Here is a 24889-nt window from a genome sequence, read left to right as displayed (position 1 = left end):
GCCATTTTAGTCCTAACCAAGGCTCTGCATCCAGCTCTTGCCATCATCAGCAGCTGGGCTAGCCTGGGCTCACCAGAGCTATCTCCTCATTTTCCAGCCTACCTGACTTCCTCCTCTACATGCTCCCAGACTCCACCCTGGGGTTTTCTAGACTGTCCTTCCTTCTTCTCTACAGATGGCTTCCAGTGACACTGGCCTTTCTGTCAAAGAATACATTTAGCATCTACTTCATTAACTTGATGTCCACAGGCATGAAGTCCTGCTAGGACTGTCCCCCATCCCTAACGCTACCCCATTTCCTGGAGTCACAGCCTCATGGCTGCCTAGGCCCAGACTGGACACTTAAGTATCAGAGATGGTGAAGAAGACAACAAGGTGTTGATGCCAGGGATAGCGGGTAAGGTCAGGCAGACAGACGCCAGGGAGAAGGAAGACTATTGCTTCCTGGTTTGCTCTGCATGGCCTGCTCAGCCTGCTTTATACTACCCAGGACCGCCTGCCCAGGGATGGCACTGCCCACAGTGAGCTAGGCGTTCCCACATCAATCATCCATCAAGAAAATGCCCCACAGACTTGCCCACGGGCACATCTGATGGAGGCAGCTCCTCCCTGAGGGTCCTTTCCCCCAGGTGGCTCTAATCTGTGTCAAATTGACAGAAATGAATTAGCACAGCGGCAGTGCCAGGGGACTTCAATGATGGCGGCAGGGAAGGCGATTTTGACATAAGCCATGGTTGAAAGGGGTGATGGAGGTTGGGCGGTGGAGCGGACCTGTGTTGGTGGGGATGGAGATGGGGTGAAAAGCTGTTGGGGGAAGAGAAGGGAGGAGGAGAGAGAAGATCAGGAGAGAGAAGAGAGGGGGAGAAGGGGAGTGTGAGGGTTGGGAAGTCGGGAATACGGAAGCGGGGAGTGAAGGGGGTGCTTGCCTAGCAGAGCAGTTCTGGGGCCTTTGGGGGCAGGGGATTTGGGAAGATCCTTACCACAGCCTGTAGGGGAGAATGGGACCTGAGCCTCAGGAGGGCCAGGGTTGGGGCCTCTCTGGCCATGTTCTACCTGATACAGGAGAGCAGTATGCTGAGGACATTGATTCAGGGTGAGGTGCTGGGCTATAGCCACAGCCCATGCACCTCCTCAGAGCTAAGGGAAGAACTTTAGGACATAGCGCGACTGGAGCCTCAGTGGCCTGTATGGGAATAGTGGCCCATACCACATTTTCTTGAGCCAGAGCAGAGTCCTTGGTGGGCCTGCCTAGTGTCCTTTGCTCTCAGGGCCAAGAACCTCTCTACCCATACAGGAGCCAGGGAGGCAAGAGTTTTGTTGCCCCACCCACCGGAGATGTGGGTCTGTCTGTGTTCTTGGTGGAGAACCGTGGCAGGCTGCAGTGACGGCTGCTCTCCGTCTGTGGCTTTCCGGAGGCCTAACATTGGCTTTGTAGCCAGGCTAGTGTGATCTGGAGTGGTCGAGCTCCTCTAAGGCTAGCGGCGGGCCTTCGTCACCCTCTCTTCCTTATTCTGAGAAATGGAGGCACATGCAGCTGAGCCTCTGTAACTCTGTGCCTCGTTCTGGCTTGGCCATCATTTCTTCTCCCGTGGGTCACAGCTCCAAGTGGCTTCGTCCCCTTTGGCCAAGCCCCTGCCTCAGTTGCCTCTCTCTACCCCAAGCCACTCCCTCTACTATGGGCTCCTGACTCAGGTGTCCCATCAGGCAGGACACAAGTTAGGCTTTCATCTTCACCCCTCTTCCCGGAACACCCCAACTGTGGAGTGTTAAATTTACTCAGGGACAAAAGGAGTTCAGGGACCCACCCCCCTGGCGTGGGAGGTTGGTACACTGATTTCTCCCATGTCTGCAGCTGAACTCACAAATCCCTGTCCAGTGGGAACAATGAACAAAATAAAATATTGATGGGCATGGGGGTGTGAGTGGTAGGCCGAGGCTTTGGGCTGGGCCTCAGGCCCAAAACACGCATGCAAAAGGAGGGGCCTAGAAGATGGTAGCCCAGAGGCCCCTGAGGCTGACTGAGGCTAGGCAGGTAGCAGGATCCTTCCACCTGGCCATCTCTATTTGACTATCCATCACAACTCCCCACTCCAATGCACCCCGCCCTCACGCCATCCCCACCCCCACTCTCTCTTCTGCGCCTCCCTCTCCCACATTAATCTCCAGGCCTCTCGCTGCTGATTCAAGCAAAACAGAGTTTGCCTTTTCCCCTCTCGGCAGATTTTGTTGGCAAAGCAGAAAGGAATCACAGCATACACACGCACGCCTCAGCCTCCTGCCCAGGGAGCCCTCAGAAAATGAAGCACCCCTCCATGGTGTGAGCTGCCTGGGGTTGTATGCGTGGCGAGTGCACACGGGCACCCCACTTCTATGAGCCTTGTGTTCTCCCTGCTGGCTCCAGACCCTGGCTCTGCCACCGGCTGTGAGGACACAGGCAGGTCCCTGTCTCAGGCAGCACGTGTGTGTGACATATGTCGCATGTCTTCTTCAGGTACTCGGGGCCCTCACTAACCAGCTGGCCCGATCCTTGTTCGTGACCCAAGGGTCCACCTGAGATCCGCAGGAGTAAGCATTATGTCACGGAGCCAGAAGGCGTTGTAGCCTAGAGCAGGGGAGTGGCCAAGCAGAAACAGCTCAAGGAGGGGCCGTTGACTCTAAAGGCTGAGAAGATGCCAGCTAGGTAGGAAGGTTTGGGGAACTGTGCGGGGCAGGGTGGTAGGAAGAGGTATGCCAGGGTAGATGGGCCAGATCCAGGATTGCTTGCATTCTTGGTGGGGTGCCCATCAGCTGGCCCATTAGCGTAGCAGTGTGTTGTTAAGGTCAGGGCCAGTACCCCCAGCATGCTGGCGTGTGTTACATACACCGATTTTCTTGTCTAAAAAAAAGTTCACCCAGAGGGTGAGGTAGGGCTTCCCCGGCCACTCAGTCCTAGCCCACACAGATTTCTAGACTCTACCTGGTCTTGGGAGCTTTCTCACCTTGACAGCTGGGCCCGAGTTTAGGACCTCTGTCTTCCTTCTGGGAGGAGTCACTACAGAACAGGAATGGCCTTAAGAGAGGCTAGGGCCCTGAAGTGGTGAAACTTTTGAGCCAGGTACTTAAGAGTTAAGGTAGAGAGCTCAGGGCCCGGGAGCGAAGGCCCAGACGTGGAAAGGTTAGCAGAGAGGGTGTAGGCAGGCCCTGGGAGCCTAGCCACTCACTGTGCAGAAGGTGAGGGGCAGTTCCAGTCTTCATCTTGACAGATCACCCAAGGTGTGTGTGTGTGTGCTGTGTCCTGCACTCACTGTCCTCCACAAGGTCTGCCCACCCTGTCATCCCTGATTATCATGTAATGGCTTCCTTGACACACAGTTTTATTAATAGAATTAGCAAGTGTTGCGGAGCCTTGGCCATTCTGCTGAGTTGGAGATTGTCCCAGGAGGCAGGTGAGTGATGAGGGACACACCTCATCCCCTGGGAGCCTCTCCTGCGTCAGAAGTCCTGCGTCAGAAGAAAGCTGTACCTGGATCTTAAGGACTCCAGCGCTTACCCTGCATTCACACCCACCGGACCTTGACACTGAGGTCTGCACCGGGTGGCAGGCGGCAGAACCCTGGACTGTGTAGGCAGACCTGGAGCATAGGCTCGGGTGCTCTCACCTGGGAGACCCTGGGCAGAGGCTGGAGGATGAAAGGGTGTGTAGTGGGGAGAGGAGGGCTGCTGACTACAGAGCTGGCCTCTTCTCTTTCCTGTGCCTTCCTCAGGGTCTCAGATTCGTCGGGGATGGAAGAGCTGCAGCCTCCTAGGGCTGCGTGAATGGACGACAGCCGCCCCCTGGTGGTCAGAGAGAGCAAGTTCCCCATCTGATTTGTTTTGTTTCGGGGGACTACGGCCGAGGGTTTCTGTTTCCATCCCGAACCTTCCAGGGCCTGGCCTTTGAGACCCAGCATCTTCATGGCTTCAGCCATGCACAGTTCAGGAATGCTTCTCACGTGGTGCCCTCATCCCGTCCCTCTTGGAGTCCAGGTCCTGAGCTCACCCTTCTGAGGAACCTGTCAGGACCTGCATGGGAGCAGGTGGAATGGGCAACAGGGTGGCCTGAAATTTAGAGGAGTATAAGGGGACTGGAGATAACATGTCTTTGCTGGGATCTTGTACACAGAGAAACTGACTCACTGCAAAGGAGGCTGGTGACCAGAAGGGCTGTTATGAAGCAGGCAGAACCAGGGTAAGGCCATAAGGGTACATGCCCAGAGCAAATGGACTTGAGGATAGATCCAGGCAGCCGCAGAGTAGATGGGGCATGGCAGGGGCCAAGAGGCCTGCTGTAAGGAATAGCAGCAGCTGTGCTACCCTCTACGGAGGGACGCTACATCTGGATTACACTGAGACCTATCTCTGGTGGGGTAAAGTAGCCACGGCTCCAGTTCCTGACTCAGACCCACCTCATCTGACCAGCATTTTTAATAGACATCTCTAAGCAAGATGGGGGCAGCCTTGGGGGCAGCCTGATAGCCCCCCAGAGTAGAGGACAGAATCCACTCGGCACACCTGGCTAACTGGAGCTGGTTACAGGGTGATATACATGGGAGTATGCCCGCCCCCCAGCCACCCTGAGCACACGGGGGCACAGGGGGTCAGCTCAGGGGCAGGTGACACAGTTTCTGTTGGTGCAAGGGTCAGGGTGGCTCCCAGTCTTGCTTTGTTTGTTCTTGCGGCTCCAGCCAAGGATGGGCCAGGGGCGGGGACGTGCAGGCATCGGTGTGTCAAAGCCACACTCTTTCTGGTTCCACATCAGTGCTGGCCGTCGGGGTCCCTGCAGCCAGGACAGAGATGGATGTGGTCAGCAGTCACTGTCCGCCTGATCGGTGGCCACCCTGAGAAGAGATCAGAGCTCTCCAGGAGCAACAGGTGTGTTCGGGACATGTTAGGGCCATCTGACGTGGCCGTGAGGCTCCTGGTTTGCTGCTTGCCACTCAACTCTGGAGTGGTCATGCTGGACAGATGTGACCTCTGGGATAGCCTGGTTTAGAATCCTCTACTCTGGGGACAAAATCCCACTGAGGTGGTTCTGGGGGCTTCATCTGGAGCAGGACGGTAGCCATACTATGGAGGCACGGTCAGAGGTATCCATTGCCCAGAAAGCCACCCCAAGTGAAGGCTACCTGGCCACCTTCTCTCTGAGTACCTGGGGAAGAGTGGGGGGTGGGCAGACGACCAGGGCTGGACTGAGGGTTGGGGATCTTTTCCCAGGCCAAGCACTCACCGTGCCACGTGGTTCAGGGCTGGGCAGCAAGGACACGACCTGCAGGCTCACGCCTTCCTCGCCCATGTTCCTCAGCTGTGTCACCACCTCCAGGTGCTTCCACCACTTGCATGGCTGCCCGTTCACGGACACGATGTAGTCGCCCTCCTTCAGGCCAGCAGACTACGGGGAATGTGGATCAGGGAGGTGGTGGCAGCACATTACGGTCGTCTAGGACCCCAGCATCAGGGGCTAGAGGGCCTTTACCTCAGCCTGACCCCCAGGGACGACAGCAGCGATGAGGACAGGTGAGTCTCCGCGCAGTGTGAACCCAAAGCCTCCCTCTCCTCGGGTCATGTGCACCGGCCCTACCAACTGCCATCGATTCTTGGTTGAGAACACAGACAGGGGCCCCTGGGAGGAGGCAAGCGGTGGAGAGCTGGCTGAGTGGCGGTCACAGAGCCCTGGCTTGTCTGGCACCCCACCTTAGCCCACACAGGACAGGTAGGGGGAACTGGCCTGCTCACCAGCCGATGGAAGAGGTCGGTCACCTTCACTTGAGACAGGCTAGGCATTCTCACCTCTGGGGCCTGGTGAGTCTTGGCTGTCCAGGCAGGAGGGAAAGGAAAATTGGAGCTGAACCCCAGGCCCTTGGCCCTCCCAGAACCAGAGTTCCACTAGTGGGATTTGACTCAGCATCAAGGAGGGCGTGGCCTGCAACTGCATAGGGGACTGTCCTGGGTCCTACTGACAGCTGGGGCTGCAATATTTCCCTGAATATATGTAGAGGCTCCCAGGAATCCACTTGGAAGCCTCAGCTGGCACTGTGCCTCTGTCCGCTCTTGGCTTGCAAGAGTCAAGTAGGGAAGGAGATGGCAGCGGATGCTGGCCTGATCTCCTCACAGGGTCCACTCCTCAACACAGCCTGCCTCCCACCCACCCAAAGAGGGCTTCACTGTGGGACCCAGGCTGACCTCCAACTCCGTCCTCTTGATTCAGGGTCCCTAGTGCTAGGCTGGGATCATAGATACATGCTACCACACCGGGCTTACTGACTGCTTCTCAGCTGTAGCTGCAGGGCTCCACTTGGCCCGCTGACTGGCATACGCATCCCAAAGGGCCCTAGATGCTCACGTTGGATATCGGGGGCCTCCGTAGCCTCGAAGAAGTCATCCTCGCGCTCGAGCTCCGAGTACTTGGCCAGGGAGCGCCGCAGTGCCTGAGTCACCACAACCTGCAGCAGGTCCACCTTGCGCAGGACTCTGCACAAGGTGTGAAGCCGCAGCGCCTCCTCCTGGCCCAGGATGGCACGCTTCAGGTGGGCCTTGGCTGTGCACAGGCATGGCACTGTCACACACACACACACACACACACACACACACACACACACACCGTGCATGCAAGCTGGCCCTTCCAGGCTGGCTTCCAGACCCTCTGTCTTAGGAGGGTGACAGGCTCGGACAGTGCTGGCCAGATTAGGAAAGTTCTGCCAGGCCAAACAGTAGAGCCAGGGGAAGAAAGGGCTGTCCCCAGTGATGTCCCCAGCTGCCCAGTTTAACAACCCCGTTCTCAGCAGTTCCCACCAACCCAGGCATGTCAGTCGCCGAGTGACTATGGGGGCCATGGCATGTTTAGCCCAGGGCCCTGCCTGTGATGCCTCACCAAGCTTCCTGCGTTCTTCTGGGTGCTGTGGCAGGGTGAGACCTTGGGGCTCACAGGTAGTTGAGGGCTGGACGATGTGCTCCTGCCTTGCGAGTTCACCCTTGGCTGCTGCTAGGGATCAGAGAGGCCATGAGCCTGAGCGGAGGGCCTCTGTGGGTACACACAGGCATGCAGGGTGACACACTCACAGGAACTTTCGCAGAGGGCCATGGCTGCGTGGTAGTGGCCTAGGGCGCGGAAGTGCTCAGCCTTGACATGCGCCAGGTTCGTCCAGGAGGCAGGCAGGTAGTCTTGGACAGGTGGCTGGGCCATGGCCCGGTGTGCAAGCCCATACTCAGTTGCCACCTACCAACAGGCACGCAGGTACAAATGGAGCCTCTGCCATCCCCCGCTGGCCCATGGAGCTCAAGAGACAAGTCCAGCCAACCCTGAGTAGACAGCTTAAGTTTCCTGCCTCTGCACCCTAGGCTCAGTCTCCATCTGCTCTGCCCCACAATCCACCACCCTGTCTCTAGATTCCACACTGGGCATCTGGGGCCCTAGTCTCAGGACCTCAAGAAATCTGGGACAGTGACTGGCTTGAGGGAATGACACAGAACACTAGGTGAAGGTGTCCTGTCTGTGGCTGCCCATCCTTCCCTGACCCGGCTCCATCCCAACTCTGTCCCTGTCCCCCTGAGCTCTGTTCTTCGCTCTTTGAGTGGCCACCGCTTTGGGCTTCTGGGCAGCGGTCCTTGCCCTCACCTGGGTGGCTTCCTGAGCCAGCTGCAGTTGATCTGGACAGGTGTCAGGTGTGGCAGAGGCTGGCAGCCAAAGGCCCTTGAAGATGCATTCTTGTGCCTGGGCAACCATAAGCTGCTCCAGCATGGAGAGAGAGGCGGGACTCATGTCTGGGCTTGGCGCATGGGAGAAGTTCTCCCTCAGGAGTCTGAAGGCCCCTAGGATGGATAGAGTGCTTGTTCGGGCAGGGATTTCCCCATGCCCGCCAGGACTACCTTCAGAACTTCACATCGAAGGGCTTATGTGCTAAGTTTTCCACACAGGGAGGCCATGACCACCAACACTACTTCCTGCAGAGATGGGCACCACACCCCTCTTATTATGGTCTACAGCCCTTACCAGCAGCCCTCTGGAAAGCCTCAGCGGCGTGGCTGGTGCCCTCGGTGCAGGAGCAGTCCTGCCGTGCTCCGATCTGCGTGTGGAGTGCCCCAATGTTAAACAGTACACTGCCCTTCTCGAAGGCCAGAGCCCGCTGCTGTGCCGGGACCCCCCGTGAGCGAGTCGTACCTGTGGCATGGTGTCAGGATGGGTACAGTTCCCATAAGGACCTGGCTGCCTCCCTTCCCTGGGCCTCCGCCTCTGTTGCTAGCCCCTACCAGTGGAAGAGCAGCCCTGGGCTCTTGGCGGAACTGAAGAAACGTGCATCCAGGAAACAGAGCTGGCTATAGTAGGTTGCAAGCAGATCCAGGCCTGCCTCGTCCCTGCTGGGAGTCCTCGTGGCCTAGAAGGCAGAGTCCAGCTGGGCCCAGTTCTAAGACCTCCCATCATGGTGCCATCCTAGGAAATCCTTGGGCATCATCCCCAAGGAGCACACGGCATCCTAGGGACTTTGAAGGCAGCCTGGCATAAGAGGCCAAGTGGGGATCTGAGGAGAGGGCATGCGCTGCTCCTTCCAAGAGCAACAGGTCTTTCCACGAACACTGGCTAGTCCCAGGTTTCCTCCCAATGTGTAGGGGATTCATGTGAACCTCTACACCGGGATCCAACCTTCTCTCCCGCCTTCCTCTTCTGTCTGGAGCAACAAGACAGAGAGTGGCCCACTCACCTGCCGTAGGTCTTCTAGTTCCTGGATCTCTGCCTCATAGGAGGTACCATCCTCTCCAAAGTGCTCAGAGATCAGCTCCTGGAGGAACAATGGGTATTGCCCTTGGGGCACTCCACGCCTGGCAGCCTGCTCTGGGAATGGGAGGGGCCGTGGTGGAGCAGGTCGACTTGACTTCGTACTTGGGGCCAAGGAGAAGGGCTGGAGACCTGGGGGCTGCTGGGACACTGCTGGTGTTCTGGTCCCCAGGATTTGGGTTCCTAAGACAGAACTGGGCCAGGGTTCTTGTGGTACTGTCTTTACACATATTTGCTCATTGCCACCTTGGAGACTCAGACACTCAATCGTAAAGTCGTGCCTCTTTCCCACGAGGCCCTGTGGGCCCTGGAAGAAGGATCATGGCCTGTCCTAGGATCTGAACCCCCTCCAGGTCACTCAGAAGCCAGTTGTTCTCAAAGAGAAGGTACGAGATGGGTGTCATCCTTGTGCCAAGGGGGTCCTAGAACTTGGTGGTCATACTGGAGTTTCCAGAACAATGAAGCCCCTTCATAGTCATTCTGGGCAGGACCCCAATGCAATCCTTCATATAACCTTTAGCCCAGGCTGTGGGGACCAGAATTAGGTAGCAGGAAGGCAGGTTTAGTTCCACGTAATCTTCCTCCCCACTGCCCCCAGCTTCCTCATTTGTTCAATGAGATGACTGGATTAGGAAGTATCTAAGCTCCCCCGCTTCAGGGTCACGCCCCTCAAAGTCCACAGGCCAGCACTTACCTTCAGAGGTGTGGCCCAGTCCAACTCCTTGGTTTCCTTCAGTCCCAGGGGGATCATGGGAATAGTAATACCTTCACTAGAATCAGAAAAATGGGCTCTAGACCTAACTACCCCATAGTGGCCCACGGTCCTAGCCTGAGGTCCCCGCCGCCCAGGTGTGTTCCCTCCACACATGCGTGCGTGCCCCGCCTGGCATCTCACACCCCTCCGGCTGGTCCACGTCCACGCTGCTGCTCAGTTCCGTCAGCTCCTCTTTCAGCAGCTGCAGGTTAGAGTTGACGTAGCTCAGCTCCAAGGCGACGGTCTCTCGGACCCAGGTGTTGCTGGTGGCTCTGGGAGGGGCCCGGGAAGGCGAGAAGACCCACACCTGAGGGAGCTCCTCCCATGACCCAGACTCACAGCCTCTGTCCTGCCCTACCCGAGCTTCAGAGCCCATCCGAAGGGGTGAGTGGTGCCAGGCTAGCTCCCCTTGCCGGAGTAAGGGAGGAGACAGAGCTAAGTCAGGCTGGCTCAGAGGTGCCCTCCCTTCCAGGACGCCTCCTCTTAGAGCGCATTCTCCAGTGCCGCTGTGATGCCAACTGGACTACGGGCACAGCCAGCCCTCCCTGTCTCTGTATTGGGCACCAACCTAGACCTGGAGGTCTCTGATGACAGGGAAGAGGAGGATGCTGAGGGATCATGGGCCCGGGGCTCCTGTACAGTGTGGGTTGTAAAGGGAAATTGAGATTATACCGACCGCTGCTGTGCTCTGAGGAAGCAGTCGGGATTGGACAATCCATCATCTGCAATGTCTCCAACCTTGCCCAGTCACCTACCATACACAGCCTCTTCTGAGCAGCCTCTGAGGTTCACCAGATACTGTTGAGTCTCCTAAAGGGGCTTTGGGTCCTCTGGCCAAGCACATTTGGCCTGAGGATGGGCCTGATTTGTCGGGATCCTGATTTGGTCGGGATGGGCCTGATTTGTCTGTGAGGGTTTAGGCTGAATGGTGAAGTAGGTAGTGTGGCTACCGAGAGCGGAAGGGTAGCCACATCCTGGCCATCTTCCCTTGTGTCCCTCTTTCTGACCAGTCACAGGATCAGCACCCTGCCCAGGGCCAGGCAGCAGCAGCTGCTCACCTGTAGAGGTTTTCAGCACCCGTCCGCATCCGGAGCTCCTTGCTGATCTGCTGGTGGAGCCGCGCCCTGTGACTCTGCAGCTGGCCAGGCTGGCTTTGCACGAAGGAGTCATAGCCCTGCAGGAGGAGGATGCGAGTGGTTATGCCTACAGCGCCCCCATCAGCACGGCCTCGGCCAAGCTCAGAGGACCTCCGCCTGTCCTTGGGGAAAGAAGTAGTTACTGTGGGCTGGAACCCGAGCTAGTGTCACAGGGAAGGGCCTAGGCAGGCCTGGCTGGGGAACAGGGGTGCGATGCTTCTCAATGCTTCACAGAAACCTAGGCTCAGCCTCATCCCAACCAGGGAATTGGCCCCTACATCCAGAGGCTTCCCCAAATAACCCACTCCCCTAACACTGACCCCATAGTTTAAAGGATGATATAATGGAGCTCTGGACCCAGCTCTTGAGAGATTGCCCAGTGGTTAGAGCCCATACTGCTCTTGCAGAGGACCCAAGTTTGGTTCCCAGCAACCATGTCAGGTGACTCACAACTCTGTAATTCTACTTCCAAGGGAGGGGGGAATACAGCACCTCTGGCCTCTAAGGACACCTGTACTCATACGCAAATAACCACACACAGACAAGCAAAGATACATAATTAAAAATAAGATCTTTAAAAAGTTAAAATAAGGGGATGGAGAGGTGGCTCAGTGGTTAAGACCATAGGTTGCTCTTCCAGAGGACCCAGGTTCAATGCCTAGCATCCCTACGGCAACTCAAAGCTGTAACTCCAGTCCCAGGGGATCCGACCCCCTCACACAGACATACACACAGGCAAAACACCAATGCACATTGTACTGACTGGTTTTGTGTGTCAGCTTGACACAGGCTGAAGTTATCACAAAGAAGCTTCAGTTGGGGAAGTGCCTCCATGAGATGTGAGGCATTTTCTCTTGTGGGCTGGTATTCTTGGGTTCTATAAGAGAGCAGGCTGAGCAAGCCAGGGGAAGCAAGCCAGTAAGAACCATCCCTCCATGGCCTCTGCATCAGCTTCTGCTTCCTTCCCGGCGCACACCTGTAATCCCAGCACTCTGGGAGGCAGAGACAGGCGGATTTCTGAGTCTGAGGCCAGCTTGGTCTACAGAGTGAGCTCCAGGACAGCCAGGGCTACACAGAGAAACCCTGTCTTGAGAAAACAAAAAAAGAGAGAGAGAGAGAACCATCCCTCCATGGCCTCTGCATCAGCTTCTGCTTCCTGACCTGCTTGAGTTCCAGTCGTGAATTCCTTTGGTGAACAGCAATGTGGAAGTGTAAGCTGAATAAACCCTTTCCTCCCCAACTTGCTTCTTGGTCATGATGTTTGTGGAGGAATAGAAACCCTAAGACATACATAAAATTAAAAAAAAATATGTTGTAGTTCTCCTAGGAAGCCCTTTCTAATGGTCCTTGCTGAAATCAATGTCTTATGCTCTGGGGACTCACGAGATCAACTAAGCGCATAGTACGATGTGACTTGGAGTCTGATCACCTTTCCAGGGAGCTACTACCAAAGCCCAGGATGACCCTCCTTAAGAGGACCTGGCCTGTGTAGCCCTGGAGACGTGTTTCCAGGGCTCTGCCCACGAGGCTTTTGAAGTTGTGTAGCCACAGGCACCGAGAACCGTGCAGTTATGGGCCGTGAGCCCACGCTGCTCAGGCACTGGGAACCTGGCCTGTGACAGAGTAAACAAGGCATTCGGTTCCAGTGTCCCTTTACCAGCTCCAGTGGGAATACAAGCTCCTCCTGTGTAACGTGAGAGCAGTGGCCCGTGTGATCTGCGACATCCCCCCTCTCCACCTACAGGCTCAGCCATGGCCTATGAGCTGCCGAAAAGTGGGGATCAGTAATGCTGCACGCCGCACGAAGCCCTCCAAACCATGCAGCGTTCTTACCCTGTAAGGGTTAACCCACCAGCCTAAGACTTCGCGGTAAAGATTTTGCAGATGGCTCTTTCCCTGGGAAACACCCTCACTAGTGATCACATAGGAGGGAGGAGGTCACAGAAACTCAAAGACTCTAGTCCAAATGACACTGAGCAGAGTGTGCATGTGTGTGTGTGTGTGTGTGTGTGTGTGTGTGTGAATCCTGGCAGTGCTGATACTGGCCATGCATTCAAAGTGTGGCTTACTGTCATGCACAGAACAGCCTCCTCGGGGCCCTGTATGGGTTTGAGCAAGGCTTACACCTCAGCTTGGAGGGAGCTCCTGGAGACAGTCACTTTGACTGTGGCCCCAGGCCCTTACCATGAAGCCAGCTTTCATGTCACCGAAGAGTGCCCACAGAGGTGGCACCTGGGCTCACTCTGAAAGAAGGAGGCCATTAAGTCATCCTTGGGTGACCACAGATAGGTGACTCACTCTCTGGGTAGCTGGCACACGATGGCATAGGGCGGAGTGGAGCCACATGGTACTGTCTTCTTCCTGGCGCCCACCCCTGCCCGTGCAGGAGGGAAACTGAGGCCACACTCATCTTCTGTCTTCAAAGCTACTAGGAAAACTACAAACATCTTTCCCCCAAGGTCCTCCTACAAGGCTCTAGCCCACTGATGGCCTGTAGCCCCAGCCCCTCCCCCACCTGCTGGGGGAGATGCAGCAGGCAGCCCCTCTGAGTTTTCACCAGACCCAGACCCTGGGCCTGTTCTTGCCTTTCTTAACCTTGGTGCGCTTACGAAGGCCAAGCCAGCCTCCTAACCTGTTTTGGTGGAAAAGCAAGATAAGCTGGGCTGGATGGATTCTGGAAGCTGATAGCCCACGCCCAGTTTTCCACACGGAGCTGAGGGAAGTGCCCAGCAGGGTGGGCACAGATGCTGTGTAACCATCTCCCCACCCTCTGTCAACAAAGGCCATCTAACCGTGGCCGGACTCCATGGTGGCTTCTCTTGTCTAACTCTGGGAGAGTGCGCCACCACTTTTGACACTTTTGACATTTTGGCAATAACAGTGACCACACTGTTGGGGGCTTGGCCATGACCAGAGAGGAAAGGCATGGGGTCACTGGGCTGGTCCTCAAGGATTAGCAAAAGGGAGGGGACAGTTATCCCTACACAGGACTGGGAATAGAAAGAAGGAACAGAGTAGCCCTAAGCCTTCCCAGCCTTTGATTATGGTAGGGGTAGGCTCTTTACAGGGCTGGGGGGGGGAGGGGAGTCCCACAATATTCACAGGGACGCTGACCAGCTAACCAATGCAATGTGCACTCCCTCCAAAGGACACTTACAAGGCATGGCCACCCTAGGAAGAAGAGTTTATGGAGTACATGTTTCAGGCTGTCTCTGTCTCCCTCCCTAGTGCCAGCTAGTCACTGTAATATCAGGTATGCCCAGGTAGGATGGAGCCCTTGAGGGATCTGTCCAAGTCCCACTGCCTCCCTCCTCTCCCACTTCCCCAGGACACCTGATACACACACACACACACACACACACACACACACACACACACACAAGCTGGGTAGAATCAGCCAGCAACAAAGTACAATCTGACACCAGGAAGGAAGGAGGGCAGAGCGCCATGGCAGACACCCCTCCTCCCCGTCAACTCCCCCCCCCCCCCCAGTAGTGACAGGAGCTTCTGCTTAGCAGCCCCTGGGAATGGGCAGGAGCACCCCAGAGTCTGCACACACACTAAGAAACTCATTGACCCCTAGGAAATACCCGGACCCGAGCAGAATAAGACAACATAATATCCCTTAGCCAAAGAACAAACAAGTCTCCATTCCACCCATGTATTCCTAGAAGCCCGAGCACCCTCATCTCCAGAGGCCGGAGCTTTGGAGGGAATGTATGTTCCGGGGAAAGTGGCCAGGCTTCCCCAGGAAGTCCCGAAGGTTTCTGCTGTCTGCTCAACAATCTAACAACTAAAGGACACCAGCTCTTATAGCCGTGCACCCAGAAGACGCTGTTAGGAAAGGAGGCTTTCCAGACGGGCTTAGTGGTGGAGGTGAGGGAGTGGGGGTTGTCACCCATCAGAACCAATTTCTTGGGTCTGAGAACCAAGGGGATCCCTAGCTTCAGGGAAAGCATCTAGACCTTGACTGCTCCACTGTTATTCCCATCGGACTGGAACACGGGCTCAGGCCTTTTCTAGGGGCCTCAGTTTCCCCAACTGGCTTTCAGGGCAGTGGGTCCCAGGAAGGAAAGGCCGCGAAGGCCGCACTGCACAGCGCGGGGCAGAGGGCTGGAGACCCACACCCCTCCTCAGTCCCTACCTTGCGGATGCTGCCGTCGTCCTGCTGCCGAGAGCTGTCCTCGCCAGTGCCCTGGCCATCTGGTCTCTCCTCGAGGATCATCGCCGCCCGCTCGGACGCTGACCCAGAGAGGCCGCGAGCAGCAGGTCCCTCGCGCTCCAGGGAGGACCAGCCGTGCTGCTCGGACTGTCCCCTCCTGGAGGGTCCGACTGACCCGTGCTGCAGAGCGAGGGCCCCGCCTGCAAAACTTGATGTTGTCCAATCAGAGGAGAGAACTGCTTCGATGGATAGAAACTACTACCAATCAGAGTGAGAGTAAGGCGGGATCCTGGCAAGGATCTGGTAACTCTTAGCAACCAGGGCCGCTCGCTGATCAGGGTACGCATGCGCCACGCTAGCTGCTGGGAGTGCGGGGAAAGTTAGAAAAGACAAGTGGAACTGGGGGCGGCGACCGGGAGTGGCTGCAGCCTCTGCAGGGACTTCAGGGCTTTATCTCGTCACCCCGGCAACGGGACCCTCCAGGACTGCTCCAAAAATGTTTACAATGGGGTTTTTAAACGGTTTGTTAGAGACAAGTGCTTGTGCTGATTCTTAAACAATGCCTGCTTTCTTCCCGGCACTGTGAAGCTGAGCGCGCCGCTGTGGTCCCTTTGCTTCCAGAACCGCCCCCAGAAACCTCGCCTCCGGGACCTGGTTATGCATTTGTTTCCAGAGTCTACATTCTTCTTGACCTCCTTGTGCTTTCAGAACCGGGTCGCCTCCCAGAACTCCTGTTTTGAGTATTGGACTTTTTCCAGAACCCGAGCTCCTTGCAGGGCTTACCGCGAAGCACTTCTCAGATTCCATGTGGGCTGGCTCACTCTAGATGAGCGGAGAACACATCCTAGAAATGAGTGGCTAGCCCTTTGTCAAGCTGCTCCAAAGGTCAGCTTCCTCCACGCCGCCCTCCACCCTGGTCACTGCTTGCCCGGACTGAGTCAGCGACTCAATCTCTACGCCCCTCCCCCCCCCCCCCCCCCCCCCCACACACACACCTGGCTCTGTCATCCCCAGATCTAAATCTTCTCAGCTAAACTCTTGGACATTTACAGTGGGCACATCTGCCCCGCCAGCCTCTCCAAACTTCCTGGCCTTCCCCAATAGCTTTTTCTTGTCGAGCCCAGGTCATTCTTTTCTTTTCTTGTCCTTTTTTTTTTCTTTCCTCCAATATCTTCCTGATAAACTTCACCTAATTTCACTTCCTCCTTCACTGCCTTCTCCATGGCCAGCCTCCTCCATCTCCGGGGCTCTTATTACTCTGTCTAAGTGTGGTCAACACCTTAGAACTAAACAGAGACCACAGGTGCTGTCACCTAGCACACATGCCACCCTCCTGTATAGGCAACCCAGAATTCAGACTTCGGTGTCCTCAGAATCCTGTATGCATAGACTGACATCCACCCAGAAAAAGCATGTGTGACTAAAGTAACTGTTGCTCTTAAAGGTTTATTTTAATTTGTGTGTGTGTGCGTGTGTGTGTGTGTGTGTGTGTGTGTGTTTCTGCATAGGAGTACAGTGCTTGCAGAGTCCAGAAAAGGGTACTAGGTCCATTGGAACAAGAGTTACAGGCAGTTGGGACCTATTGGATGTAGGGTCTGGGACCCTGACTTCCTGCATAAGACTGACTGGTCCACATCCTTAACCATGGGACCACCTCTCCAGCCCTCCCAGATTGGCTCTTAACTAGTCTTTTCTTAGCAGGATTATCCCTGTCATAAACCTTAGGAAAAGTCCACCCCTCCCCAACTCACTAAGGACAACTGCAGGGACCCACGGTTCCAGGGACACTTTCTCCCTGGGTTCCCACCCAGGGCTCTTAGGGATGCCCTGCTGCAGGCAAGGCTGTTAGAGGAAGAGGGAGGCTCTCCATTGTTGAGGGTCCTAAGAACTCCAGAGCTTTTCAAATGAGAACCTTAGACTCAGCTAAAAATCCGGTTGGAGGGGGCGGGTTGGTCAAATGCTTTCCTAGCGTGCACAAAGCCCTAGGCTGAATCACAGGCACTGCATAAAACACCATTAATCCCAGTATACACGGTCTAGAAGCAGGAGGACCAGACGTTCAAGGTCATCCTCCAGGTACACTGTGAGTTTGAGTCTGGCCTGGAAATTTACAAGTCTGAAGCAAACAAACCAGGTTGGAGAATAGAATACAGCCATTTTCAGATGGAGAACGTAGCCTCGATATTTTCCCAACGCCCCTCCCACCCTCATTTCTAAGGAAGGCAATAGAAGATGAAGGTCAGGGTCTGAAGTATCAAACCGATAAAGCTGCTGAAGCGTTTGACAGATGATGGTCCTCAGTGGGGACAAAGCTGTCCCCAGTGTTCGCTGTTAGCCTTCGGTGGTTATGCCCACTCTGGGAAGAGATGGTTCTGAGGGCCATGCTAGCACTCAGCCAAATAAAACCTCAGGCAGAGAAGATCCCAAACCCAGGAGAGTTCCTGGAAGTAAGGAACAACTGGATCTCTGGACCACAGAACAGAATAGCATTGCTTTGGGAGGCTGAAATCAGTAGACTAGGTAGTGTGTGTCTCAGTGGGCAGAGAGCTTGGGGTTGAACTCATGACAAGTGACAATATGAAAAGACAAGGTGGTTGTGGATTCCAGGGAATATGAAAAAATCTGAGGGAGGGGTGGTGGTGGTTAGAAGCATCCACTGGCAGTAAGAGGCCTTGTCTGGGATGTCTGAGGTCCTAGGTTGGATCCCAGTGTTGAGTTGTAAGGAAAGGTGACATGTGACAGGAGAGGCAGAGGATGTGGAGCCTCAACCTCCTCAGGGAGAACTTGAAAGTGATGTTCAAATAGAAAAGAACTTCTCAGGGTAGGGTTGGGAAGGCCATGGCGGCGGGGAGTGGGGATGCCAGGCCAGGAAGTGCATGCAGAGGCAGGGGCTGGGATAGAGATCAGTGGGAGAAGGCTTGGCCCACAGAGCACAGCAGAAGTCCAAGGTTCAGTGCCCAGCACTGCGAATACAGCAGCAGAAAACGTTGGAAGTGGGGACAGAAGCAAGGTGGGAGACACGTGCAGTTAGATACCAAATCAGCAGGGGCGAGAGTCTCGGGTAGCGGCTAAGAGGGTGGCAGCACAGCACGGGTTTGGTTCTGCCAACCTGTCTTGCAGAACTGCTGTTTTCGTCGAGCCGTTTCTTTATTTCAGCACATACTGGCCTGCTTTTCTTTTCTTTTTTTAAGAGTGGGTGTCTAGAAACTGACCGCAGCAACGACAACAAAGCCCCCCCCTCCAATGTAACCCTTGGGGGCTGCAATGGCTCAGTGGGTAACAGCGCTGACTGCTCTTTCAAAGGTCCTGAGTTCAAATCCCAGCAACTACATGGTGGCTCACAACCACACGTAATGAGATCTGACACCCTCTTCTTGTGTGTCTGAAGATAGCTACAGCATACTTATAATAATAAATAAATCTTTGGGCCAGAGCGAGCAGGGACTGAATGAGCGGGGCTGACTGGAGCGAGCAGGGTTGACTGGATCACGTGGGATTGACCAGAGCAAGCAGAAGTCCTAAATTTAATTCCCCAAAACCACAAAGGCTTACCACCATCTGTACAGCTACGGTATACTCATATACATAAAATAAATAAATAAATCTTTTAAAAAATGTAACCATTGGAAATAAAAGGCTATACCTTTCTTTTAAAAAGGTTTATTTATGCTGGGCGGTGGTGGCGCACACCTTTAATCCCAGCACTTGGTGGGCAGAGGCAGGTGGATTTCTGAGTTTGAGGCCAGCCTGGTCTACTGAGTGAGTTCCAGAACAGCCAGGGCTACACAGAGAAACCCTGTCTCAAAGAAAAAAAACCCATAAAGGTTTATTTTTTTATTATATGTAAGTACACCGTAGCTGTCTTCAGACACCAGAAGTAGGTGTCAGATGTCTCTACGGATGGTTGTGAGACACCATGTGGGTGCTGGGATTTGAACTCAGGACCTTTGGAAGAGCAGTCAGTGCTCTTAACCACTGAGCCATTTCTTCAGTCCCAGCTATAACTAATTTTTTAAGATTTATTTATTTATTTATTTATTTATTTATTTATTTAATGTATATAAGTACCCTGTTGATGTCTTCAGACACACCAGAGGAGGGCACTGGATCCCATTACAGATGGTTGTGAGCCACCATGTGGTTGCTGGGAACTGAACTCAGGACCTCTGGAAGAGCAGTTCAGTGCTCTTAGCCACTGAGCCATCTCTCGGGAAGGGCTCCATATCTTAATAAGACTGGAATGAAAAGGGAAGTTAGAAGAGGTATCTAGAAAGCAAATACTCCACATAAAATCTGTGGTGTGTCACGAAAAGAAATTCTGTAACCTGATTAAGCTGGCCGAGGTGGAAGAAGATGGGGCTCGTGAATGTGAGTGGCCGATGGCTTGGTGAGAGCAGAAGGGGAGAGGTCAGATCAGAGGAGAGGCTGCACGCCTTTGACTGCCAGGGTGTCTGAGGCCACGGGGAAGTCCTACGTCCTGTCTCACCCTAAGCATCTTTGTCATAACTGTGAAGGAATAAATAAATCCTTCAACTTCCATTCCTTTTTTAATCACTTGAACTTTATATAATGAGTCCACTCAGCCTGCCCTGAGACGTGATCAGTAATTCGCAGCTTATGCAACAGAAACCCATTTTGTAGGGGATCTCAGAGTTCCTGAGAAAGAGTGACGTCATGTCTTCCTCCCTATAAACCATTATGGCCAAGTCCACCCCGAGAGCTGTGCAGTGTCCTGCGGCAGTGTCCTGAGAGCGGTCAGGAGGGCGGGCTTCCAGGAGTCCATGCTGGGCTAGCTCCGCCTCCAGTTCTCCTAGGACAGGAAACAATTCCCGCCAGCCATTTCGAATGAGATAAGTCAGCTAAACTTGATAAAGATAGCATATCGAACACAGGTGACTGTCTGTCCATGGGAATCTTCACAGCGGGAGGGGACTAGGATAAAGAGTGGGAATGGGGGCTGAAGCACTTTGTAGCTCCTAGTCAAGGTATTAACCCTGGGAGCATCCTAAGAAGTTTAACCCAAAACCAACTACAGCACTCTGGAGAGCTGGGTAGGGCAGCCAGTCTGAGGCAAAGCAGATCATGGACTGAGTATCTGTGTCCATCCCAGATAAACATGGTGAAGACTCTCTCCCCTCCCTCATGGGATGTCATGGAGAGGAGATGGGGCCTTCTGGGTTAATGAGGGCTAGAGGAAGTGCAGCCAGCCAGTACCTCCTAAGATACCCCACAGCTCTCTATATCCTCAGGGGAGGCCACTCTGCAAAGGTTGAATTTGCAAATCAGAAGGATCACCAGGAGTTGAGTCAGCTGGTACTTTCCAAGGGTGGGGGGTAAGAGGTTCTTGTCACTTATCCCCTCCCATCCCCCTTTTCAGAGTTCTTGTTACTGCAGCCTGACTAGACCGATACAGTGCAAAGTACAACTGCTTTAAAAAAAAAAAGACATGGAAATAGAAGGATATTCATTCATAAATGTGACATAACGATAGCTGTCGAGGAAGATACCAGATAAGAAATACATCTATAGGGCTGGAGAGATGCCTCAGTGGTTAAGAGCACTTTCTGCTGCTCCAAAGGACCTGGGTTCAATTCCCAGCACCCACATGGCGGCTCACAACTATAACTCCAATTCCAAGGGATTTGACACCTTCACACCAATGCATATAAAAGAAAAAGAAAAGGAAGGAAGGAAGGAAAGAAGGAAGGAAGGAAGGAAGACATCTATAACTGGCAATAGTGGTGCCTGACTTTAATCCCAGCATTCAGGAGGCAGAGGTAGGCAGATCTCTGAGTTTGAGGCCAGCCTGGTCTACAGAGTGAGTTCTAAGACAACCAAGGCTACACAAGAGAAACCCTGTCTTTTTTTGTTGTTGTTTTGTTTTTGTTTTTGTTTTTTGAGACAGGGTTTCTTTGTGTAGCCCTGGCTGCCCTGGAACTCACTCTGTAGACCAGGCCAGCCTCGAACTCAGAAATCCACCTGCCTTTGCCTCCCAAGTGCTGGGATTACAGGCGTGCACCACCATTGCTAGGCTGAGAAACCCTGTCTTGAAAAACTAAAGTGAGTAGTGAGTCCTCTGAAGTAGACATGTAGAGTTAAGAGTAGACATGATAGCCCCCACCCCCAAAACCACACAAATATTGATGCAAATGTTGATGCAATGACAGTGATCTTAACTCAATCAACCCACAGCAGCAGAGGTTTGATGGTTCCTCTGACTTTCCTTTTTTTTTTTTTTCCTGAGATGATACAGCCCTGGCTGGCCTGAAACTCTCTATGCCAGATTACTCCTGCCTCTGCCTCCAGAGAACTGGGATTGCTGGGATTAAAGGTGTGCACCGACCGTAGTCCAATTTACCTTTTTAATAACTATTAGAATGATTTACTAACCAGGCCGTGCTTTGGAGTACAACATACAACATGGTCCCTATAAAAGTTGCACTTGGCATGATGACCTGCATTTGATCTCCAGAACCCACATAAAGATAGGAAGTGAGAACAAAGTCTTGGTGGTTACGCTTTGACCTCTGCGTGTGGGGTGTGAGCACACAGATTTAGCTGCAGGCAGTAAGATAGGAGGAAGCACAGGTCGTGAATTCATGCGAATAAAACAAACCTAGACAGAGCACCCTGTGGGGAGGGGCCTGTGTTGATAGTTATAACAAGGAAAATTGAGGAAACTCCACCACCCCTGTGCGTGAGGTGATCTGTGTCCCCTTCTGGTCCTCAGGGCTGGCAGAAGGGCACTGACTTCAAGCACGTATGTGCCACTGGGCTTGTCACAGCAAGAGTGGCTACTTTCTTAAGGAAAAATGAGAGGAAAAAGAGAAATGAGAGGGCAGATGAGTTCACTGTGAAAGGTGGAGTCTAAGACAGTGGCTGAAAGGTTCTGTGCAGGAGCTTGTTGCAGTCGGGAGGTAGAAAGTAGGCTGCTTCGTGTGTGTGTGTGTGTGTGTGTGTGGTGCTGGGAATGGAACCCATGGCTGTGTGCATACCAGGCCATCACCCCACTTTTCAGTGGCATCCCCAGTCGTTGGTGGGTTTTGATGACATTGGTTATGTTGGATTTCTGAGTTGGGCAGAAAGCGGCTCTTTTCTAAGCTGCCATGTGAGAGGTTGGAACTTCTAGAAATCACTGACTTGCCCACCTTTCATTGGCCCCTGTGCTAAGAGATTTGAGGCTCCTAGCCCTGTCTGGCTCCTCCCACAAATGGCAGCCTATCCCTTGGCATGGGTCAGTCTTGGGGATGCCACCATAGAACCAAGCTTACAACCCAAAAGAGAAGGGCTAGAGAGAGCAGTGTGAGGAAAGGAGTTGATAGCTAGGTTTGGATTGGTCTGATTTAGTGATGGCTCCTGCCTCAGTGGGTACTGAGGAGTTTGGTTTCTGGGGTCCCTTGGATCAGTCCTGCTATAGTTTGGATACGCAGTGTTTTCCAAGGTCTATATATGAAGACTTGGGAGAAGGTGGAAACTTTGGGGGTGGGGCCTAGTTGGAGAAGGTCATTAGCGGTGTACCCTCAAATGACACCCTGTTTCTCTTTGCTTCCCTGAGGGAGGTGAGATGTGGAGTTTCGTGTTCTCACCATGATGCCCAGCTCCCTACAGTTCCCTAAAGCAACAGGCCTGCTGACCAGAGACTGAAGCCTCTGGAATCGCAAGCCAAAATCAACCTTTGTTCCTTCCAGTTACTCCAGGTCACAGGAATGGAAGGTCCAAACAGACACTTTGAGTGGCGACACTTACGTCAAGATTCCTGGCTCAACTGCTCGTCCTGCTGACACCTTGTTTACACTTGCATTTTTTCCAAAATGAGGAGCAGAGGAGGAAGTCTTTGAAGGCCCAAGATTGGATACAGCCAAAGGATTTAATTAGGGGCTTGTTTATCCACGGCTGTGGACATCAAGATGTCAGAGCTGCGGCATGCACCCTATTCAGGGGGGCGCACAGAACAACACAGCTGAAGAACAGATACGGACAAGTGCGGGGGCGGGGCGGGGCAGGGCAAGGGAGAGCCATACACTTTGTGTGTGAGCGCCTGTCTGTGATGAATAGAGGGACGGCTACCGCGGGAGGACAGGAAGCCTTAATCAATGTTGGTAATAGCCACCCATGCATCATGTGGAGGGGTCCCAAGCGTGAGGGCCAGGACTGGCAGTATGTGAAAAATGGACTGTTTGTAAATACAATCAACAGTTTCGTGTTTGTGAGAAAACCATTTGTCATTTGGAGGCCACCTTTAGTAAAAGATGTACCTAGCTCCCGGGTGAGACGGGCCATCCATCACTGCCACAGTCATGGGCCAGTGCAGGGCTTGTCACAGGCCCTGGGAAGCACGTGAATGCTTATTCCCTAGTTGAAGGTAAGTTGAGTCACTTTAGAAAACAATATGGTGTCCCCTTGAGAGCATAAGCTCTCACCCCCATCCCTTCCTAGAGGACTGCAGGGGAGCCCCAGAGAGGACGCACCCCAGCACACAGCCTCTCCCAAGGACCAGAAGGGAGGATGTGAGGGGAAGGTTTTGTTTAGAGCAAGAAGGCAGTTTGCTTGAGGTCTTCTGGGGACAGAACAGGCAAGGGATAATGGGGCAGGGTGACACACAAATGACTTGCACAGGTACTCTTCACCTTTAGGATTGTGCCTTGGTAAGGCCTGGGACACTGGCATAGTGTTGCGCATTGGCATTCGCTGGATCCTGGGCATAGTGGTTAGCCCAAAGCACACCTTACAAGCTGGAGCTGACCACAGTCTCCCACCTCCCAAATGGCACACAAAGACTCCATGTGCGCGTCCAGGTAGCCGAGATGGAACCATGGGGACAGAGGCTTGCGGATAATCTGGAACGGCTGCAGGGAAGTGGGCAGTGAAGGCTGAACCTTGGATTTCCTGCTGTGGCCACCAGATGGAGAGTCTGGTTCGAGCGCTGAGTGGAGTGGCTGCCAGATGGATTCATGGATATGTCCAGCACCTGTTGAGCCTGGAGCTCCGGGGCTAGCCAAAGGCAAAGGTCTACACTTGCTTGTTTTTGTTACGTAGTGCCTGGAACAGAGTCCATGGTGGGACTCAGAAAAGAAGGGATGGAGCGGTAGCAGGAGGAAGCAGCAGAACCTGCAGTCTAGGGAAGGGGTGCTTCAAGCAGAGGACGGGGCCATGGCGCTATCCGGTACTGTCTGAACATATAAGAGGAGACTACCAGCTATAGTCACTGGGATGTGAGAACCAGGCTGCTTTGGCTGGGATTACATGAGCCAGGTGTACGGAGGTGGACACATTGGGCTCAAAGAGATGGTACCATTCCTGGCTACGAGGGCGGGGAAGGTTTAGGGCCTGGTGATCTGAAGAAAGGAAGCCGTGGAATTAGGGCTTGGGCAGGGCACCTCTGGCGTGGGGTGGACTGCCTGTCCTTTCTGACAGTAGGGTGTAAGAAGTCATAGAAGGGGCTGGAACAATGGCCTGGTGGGTAAGAGCACCCACTGCTCTTGCAGAGGACTGAGCCTGGTTGCCAGCAACCCACACTGGACAGCTTACGACTAACTACCCGGAACTCCAGTTCCAGGGGTTCTAATGCTCTCTTCTGGGACCTGTACTCATATATGTGTGCGCGCATACACAAACTGAAAAATAAATCTTTTTAAAAAGAAGAGGAGGAGAAATAGCAACGAAGACTAGACCCAGCCATACTTCTCAAAGGTAGCAGGAATATAAGCAGGGGCCAGCTACCTACCCCTACACACACACACACACACACACACACACACACATACACATACGCATACACACACATATACACATATACACACATACACACATATATATACACATACACACATACATTCACACACACATACACACATACACACATACACACACATACATACACACACACACACACCAACATGCACACACCACTCACTCTTCATCTCCACATGCCCCCACATATGCACACATTACACATACACACACACACATATACACATACACACATACACCACTCACTCTTCACCTCCACATGCCCCCACATATACACACATTACACATACAGACATACTCAC

General features: G+C 53.7%; 1 protein-coding gene across 1 annotated transcript; it reads right to left on the bottom strand.

The window, feature by feature from the left end:
- Window positions 1-4434: 4434 nt before the first annotated feature.
- Rhpn1 (rhophilin Rho GTPase binding protein 1) lies at window positions 4435-14984 on the bottom strand. The gene is given in 16 exon segments (XM_052160822.1): window positions 4435-4795; window positions 5246-5407; window positions 5492-5638; window positions 5752-5828; window positions 6359-6553; window positions 6887-6994; window positions 7075-7231; window positions 7631-7824; window positions 8006-8156; window positions 8158-8173; window positions 8263-8387; window positions 8712-8789; window positions 9480-9555; window positions 9683-9811; window positions 10598-10713; window positions 14820-14984. Coding segments are annotated over 16 exon segments (1986 nt in total). The 5' UTR covers window positions 14901-14984; the 3' UTR covers window positions 4435-4621.
- Window positions 14985-24889: the final 9905 nt, after the last annotated feature.

The sequence above is a fragment of the Apodemus sylvaticus genome, chromosome 17, assembly GCF_947179515.1.
Source record: "Apodemus sylvaticus chromosome 17, mApoSyl1.1, whole genome shotgun sequence".
Classification (NCBI taxonomy): domain Eukaryota; kingdom Metazoa; phylum Chordata; class Mammalia; order Rodentia; family Muridae; genus Apodemus; species Apodemus sylvaticus.
This window is presented reverse-complemented; position numbering and strand designations above follow the sequence as displayed.